This window comes from Grammomys surdaster, unplaced genomic scaffold, assembly GCF_004785775.1.
Source record: "Grammomys surdaster isolate TR1022 unplaced genomic scaffold, NIH_TR_1.0 125940, whole genome shotgun sequence".
NCBI classification, from domain to species: Eukaryota; Metazoa; Chordata; class Mammalia; order Rodentia; family Muridae; genus Grammomys; species Grammomys surdaster.
The window spans coordinates 909,904-915,903 of record NW_021620762.1 but is presented as its reverse complement, the minus strand read 5'-3'; the positions used below and the strand labels follow the sequence as shown (position 1 = coordinate 915,903).

The 6,000-nt window shown below is 50.0% G+C and overlaps 1 protein-coding gene across 3 annotated transcripts in view; it reads left to right on the top strand.

Moving 5' to 3' along the window:
* Positions 1–1,682: 1,682 nt before the first annotated feature.
* Pgs1 (phosphatidylglycerophosphate synthase 1) overlaps positions 1,683–6,000 on the top strand; it is a 36,712-nt gene continuing 32,394 nt past the window's right edge. For 2 of the 3 annotated variants that reach the window (XR_003709415.1, XM_028752764.1), the window contains exon 1: positions 1,683–1,833. Coding sequence is in view for 2 of the 3 variants with exons in the window: in XM_028752764.1 (XP_028608597.1) it covers positions 1,700–1,833 (134 nt within the window). In the remaining variant the exon portion in view is untranslated. The remainder of the gene's footprint in view (positions 1,834–6,000) is intronic. The other variant, XM_028752765.1, reaches the window with a different exon arrangement.

Sequence of the window (6,000 nt, the reverse complement as noted above, 5' to 3'; positions counted from 1 at the left end):
GTAACTGGAATTTGTTAGAAATTCCCAGTAAGCCAGCCCCATGTTTCAGGTACTGCCTCACACAGCAAAGAACCACATGAGCAACGGAACATCTTCTCTTTCCAGGATGGTGAGGATGTTCCCCACCGAGCTTGAGGGTGATGGCGCAGCTCGGTGGTCAGGGTCTGTTTACTCAGCACCTCCCGTGATAGGCTGAAGGCACCAGGATCTCATCCTGGTTACTGGAAGTTAGGAAAGCTGATGAGTCATCATTTCTAACTTGGCAGAGCTAAATCGGATTCTGCCTAGTATTTGTAAAACTATGTGTGCTTAAAAATTAAAGGTGATTTGAAACACCCACTGCCTGTAAGTGATCTGGAAGTTCTAAATACTACCAGCTGATTCAGGAGAACACCCCAGGTGGTACTAATGTGTTCTCCTTGCCTTTCACAAATGCGGTAGGTTTTGTTTTTGTTTTTGCATTAATTCATTTGTTTGTTTCTTGAGACAAAGTCTTTTTTTTCTTTTTCTTTTGTTTTTGTTTTTCAAGACAGGGTTTCTCTGTATAGCCCTGGCTGTCCTGGAACTCATTCCGTGTAGACCAGGCTGGCCTCGAACTCAGAAATCCACCTGCCTCTGCCTCCCAAGTGCTGGGATCAAAGGCGTGCACCACCACTGCCATGACATGGTTTCACTGTGTAGCCTTGGTTGTGCCGGAACTCACTCTGTAGATCAGGCTAGTCTCGAACTCACAGAGATCTGTCTACCTCTGTCTTCAGAGTGCTGGGATTAAAGACTTGCACCACTACCAACTGTTTCCACACTTTTCAATAATGGGAGAAAGGCTAAGATAAATATTCTTTTGAGAATGTGTCATTAACTTTCCTGGAATAGTTTGGTGGAGGTGAAATTAGTTAGTTAAGTGTTAGTTTAAGTGTTACAGTTTTAACTCCACATCATCTCTGGAGCAGAGGAAGGTCAGGCCTCAGGGTGCTGAGCTGATACCATCCTGTAGTGATGCAAGTGAGTGCAGGCACAAAGCAGAGGCTGGCAATCTGACAGGTGTCGGGCACTGTCACTAGAATCCTTCCTCTTGGAGCCAGGCAGGTGAGTGCAGGGCTCAGGTCTCAGGAGGCTATCAATCTGACAGGTGTCAGGACCCTGAGTGGTCGCTAGCTTCCTTTCACCCGGAGCAATGCAGGTGATTGCTGTGCGCATGGCGGCAGCTGTTAGTGTGACAGGTGCTAAGATGCCACTAACATCCTCCCTCCTGCATCCTCATGTGAGCGCAGGGCAGCAGCTGTCAATCTGATAGGACTCGGGGCGCTGAGCAGTTAGTATCAGTCTCCATCCTGGACCCTCATGTGAGCGCAGGGTAGCAGCTGAAAGTCTGACAGGTGTCTGCGAGCTGAACATCCTCTTGCAGCAAGGCAGATAAGCGTAAGGTGCAGGGCAGCAGCTGACAATCGGACAGGATTCTGGGCGCTGAGCTGTCACCAGCATTCTCCCTGCTGGACAATCAGGTGAGCTAAGGACCGTAGTCTACGCTGCCCGTCCTCGAGCTCCCTCGAGGCCGTGCCCCAGAAGGGACACTGAGGCAAGACTAGGCAATACAAGTCTGCAGCCTCGGCCGTCGCTGCCGCGCCTGCGCACTGGCTCTGTCCGCACTCGCGCTGTCAATAAAGTTCTCGCGCGCCGGAAGCGGAAGCGGCGGGTCTCCATGGCGGCGCCGGCGGCGGGCCCGGTGTTCTGGAGGCGGCTGCTGGGCCTGCTGCCTGGCCGGCCCGGGCTGGCCGCTCTCCTGGGCCGCCTCTCCGACCGTCTGGGCAGGAGCCGGGAGCGCCGGCGCCGAAGGTGAGAGTGCTCGGGCGGGCCGGGCCGGGGCCTCGCCGTCTCCCCGCGTGCCGGCGGCTCAGCCGTGAGCCCCGTGGGCGTGCACTGTGCAGGAGCTACCGGGGCAAGCTCGGGGCTACGGCCGGGCTCCGCGGCCAAGGCTGCTGTGCCCGGGGCGTGAGTGTGGCTGTCGGTGTTAGCGCGGTGAGTTGGCCGGAGTGAATCAGCCCTGCGGGGACCGGGTGCGGGCTAGCTTCCTCACATCCTGCCGGAGACATTTCTCAATCCTGACTCAGTCAGTACTCAGGCCCAAGAAGAGGAAACACTCGAAACCCTTTCTACGCGCTTTCAGAAGGCTTGTTTCTGGAAAAGTACTGAAGTGGGGTTGTGTAAGCGGTGAAGGACGCTTTGAAGCAGTTTGTTCGGGCAGTGGTCCTTTAAACATTTGCCAAGAACAGGCTCAACCAAGAGGCCTGATGCTATTGTTAATAGTTAGGAAATTGTGTGTGTGTGTGTGTGTGTGTGTGTGTGTGTGTGTGTGAGAGAGAGAGAGAGAGAGAGAGAGAGAGAGAGAGAGAGAGAGAGAGGTTGATTCTCTCGTGTGCATATGTCGAGAGAATTTGTTTTCTTTTTCTTCAGATGCTGATGTTCAAACTCAGAACTGCATGCGCCCTAAGCAGGTGCCGAGCCACATCTCGGCTCTCTCTCTTTTTAAAATAATTAATTAGTGTGTGCTCGGTGGTGATGGGGCAGGACTTTTGGAAGTCGGTTTTCTTTTAACCTGTGAGTTGAAGTGATTGAATTCAGCTCATCAAGCTTGGCAGCAAGCTCGCTAGCCCCCAGTTCTTTTAGAGACATAGTGCCATGTATCTCAGATTGGCCTTAAACTGAATAAGTAACTCAGGCTGGCCTAGCACTCCTGATTCTCCTGCCTCATCTCCAATGCTAGAATTACAGATGTGAGCTGTAATGGCCCACTCTCGTTCCATGGGTAAGATTTTGTTTCTAGGTACCTTGAGGTGCAGTCACCTGTATTGGTTCTCGATGTGGGACAGTGATTCACAGAATAACAGAGGGAGATTGCCAACCAAAGCACAAATTTGACTTAGAAGACCTTCCAAGTGACAGAATCAAGGCAGAAAGGAAGTCTTGGATTGCCTGCTGATCTGAATGGCTCAAGTTTCCCCTGTCATTCTATTGGGCGGTAGAGTCAGGTGATGCTTATTACATCATGACATCAGACCACTGAAAAAACTGTAGGGTTTCAGAAGTTCAGCCTGAGAGAGGGGCAGTTTAGGAAGGTTGGATGATTTCTTTCCTCTTTGTTTGTAAACCTCATTACTCAGTGTTCGGCTTTGGTGCTGGTCTCTGAAGGGGGCTCGGGCAGCCTACGTAAACCATTCCTTCCACTGGGTATCGAATTCTGGATAGGCAAGTACTCTACATAGAGCTGTACCCCTAGGCCTGACAGGGCCTCACCTCAGGTGACTTTTGAACATCCTTTGTAGCTGATGCTTTTGAATTTATGACCCTTTTGTCTATAACCTGAGTGCTGGTATGTCATGCATGTGTCACTGCACTCAATTTCCTGGGCTGCTAGAGGCCATTTCCAGGGCCTTGTGTATGCTAGGTAGATAGATAACTCTACCAACTGAGCAACCCCCCCCCCCAACCCCCAGTCCATGTGTTTTGTAGCCCAGGTTAGCGTGGAGCTCTGGGTCCTCCATCCTTAGTCTCCTGAGCACAGAGGTTACAGGCTTGCACAGCCTTTCTTTTTCAACTCCTGTTTTACCTTTTTTTTTTTTTTTTTTTTGGTTTTTCGAGACAGGGTTTCTCTGTGTAGCCCTGGCTGTCCTGGAACTCACTCTGTAGACCAGGCTGGCCTTTTTTTTTTTTTTTTCCTTAAATGAAAAGCTTTGTTGTGTGTGCATGTATGCATCCCAAGAATTGAACACAAGTCTCTAGGCTTGGTGGCAGGCAACTTTACTTGCTGAAGTACTTCATTATTAGCCTTTAAAAAAAAAATTAAAGTTTTTGTTAGTTTGATTGAGACAGGTTCTCACCACCAGTCAAGCTGGCTGGCTTGACTCTTTATGTAGACCAGGCTGGCCTCAAACTCATAGAGACCTACTAGTCTCTGCCATGGAGTGCTGGCCACCACACTCAGCCTGAGATTTTATTTTTATTTGTAATTATGTGTGTCTCTGTGTGTAAGTGCATATGAGTGCAGGGGCCCTTGGGGGTCAGACGAGGACATTGGAGTCCCTGGAGCTGAAGTTAAAAGAACTTCTAGGAGTCAGACTTAAGTCCCCGCAGTGGACACTCATAACCATTGAGCCCTCTCCAGCCCATTAAAATGTTCTTTGGAGACTGGATCGCACTCTGTATCCCTGGCTGTCCTAGAACTTTTATGTAGACCAAGCCGTCTCTTTAATTTTTTTAAATTTATTTATTTATTTATTTTTTTTGAGGCAGGGTTGAATGTAGTCCAGCCTGACTCAGGCTTGCTGTGTTGTTACGGGTGGCCTTAACTCCTGGATAGCGGCATTGCAGGTGCGGTGGGTGTGGCAGTGAGGGTGGTCTGCGTAGACTTCTTCCATGACTCATGTTTGTTTGAGACGGGATCTCTTTTTCCTGGGCTGGCCTTGAACACCTGATCTTCCTGCCATCCCCTGAGTTCTGAGATTACTGGCTACCACACTCAGCTCAGCTTCCCAGAAATCTCTGCAGTACTCATGGCCCGGCATTTCTAAACCAAAGGATTAAGTCTACAGTTGAGCGGGGTGGGGAGTTGAGTGAGCCCTGAGACAGACAGTCAGGACCAGGACTGAGATCTTTGCTGTGTATTCAGAAGCTCCTGTTTTACTAAAGTTCTCAGGGTGGGGGCGGGGGATTGGTGTTCCCACCAATGAGTGACCCTGCCGGTCTTTGTCCCCACCTCTGCCCTGTTTGGCTGGCTCTCAGGTTCTCTGGGGCCTTAGTGTTTGGCATTATTTATGTCAGTTGTGGCCACTGACTGTCAGCTGCTGGCTTTCGATTCTTCTCCATTGTTCCACTGCACCTCCCAATTCCTCATTCCCCGAATGGTGTGGTTTCTTGTAATTCTCTGATCACTGATTCATTGATAATAGTTCTGTGTAGTCATGAGCATAACTTATTTTAGATTCTGGCTTGCCAGTCTGACTCAGTCATCGGGGGCTTGGTGAATCCTTGCGGCCAGCAGGAGGAACGGTTCTTCACTGCGTGGTTTCCTCTCAGGCTTAGAGGTGCCCATAGAGACTTAAATGAGAAAATCGTTTCTTATTAGTGATCTTGAAATACTGTTGCTTTCTCTGAAGCAAGTGTCTGACTCACTGTCATTGAGAGAACTAGACAGTTCATTTATCCCTTGTGTGGATGGGTCACTGCTCTTCTAGGTGAGATAAAGGCCCAGCCCTGCCTTTAAAGTGTTTCAGCCTGTGATCAGGCAGTTCCAGGAAAGTAGGGTGGAAGGTCATAGCGACACCCAAGAGAGGCTTCTGAGATTATGGACGGCCCCCAGTGGCAGAGCCCAGAGCTGTGTAGAATGAAGCGAAGTGAAGAAGGGGTGTGTGTGATGTGAACAGAGGTGGGAGGCAGTACTTGAACCATTTCTAGCAGCTGACGTACTGTTGCTAAGTAGGAGAGGAGCTGGGAGCGAGTCAGTGTCCAGGGCCAGAGACCTTGGGAGGCTGACTTTAGGTCCTTGTGTGATTTGTGAATGGTATAGGCCTGAGATTTGGTGCTCTTGTGAAGTTGGGCAGTGGGAGTGGAAGAGACAGTCCTACATTGGGGGTGATGCTGAGGTAGGTCAGGTGACCAGGTGCTTAGCTTGTATCACTTGACTGAACCGGGAGTAAGAGCCACAGGTTTTGGGAATGATGATGAGGTCATTTGTGGCCCATGACCCAGGTGCATCCAGGTGGAGGTGCCCAGTACTCAGAGGCCCAGGCTGCGGATGGCAGGTTTCAGGGTCAGTGATACACAAAGTGGGCTCCTTATTGGAGTGGATGGAACTCAGTGGGAAGTGGATAAATAGAGGTTCTGTTCTCATCCTGAATGTTTGCCATCCAAGGAAATAGCCTCTTGTGGCCTGTAGACTTCTTTTTTTTTTTTTTTTTGTTTGGTTTTTCGAGACAGGGTTTCTCTGTGTAGCCCTGGCTGTCCTGG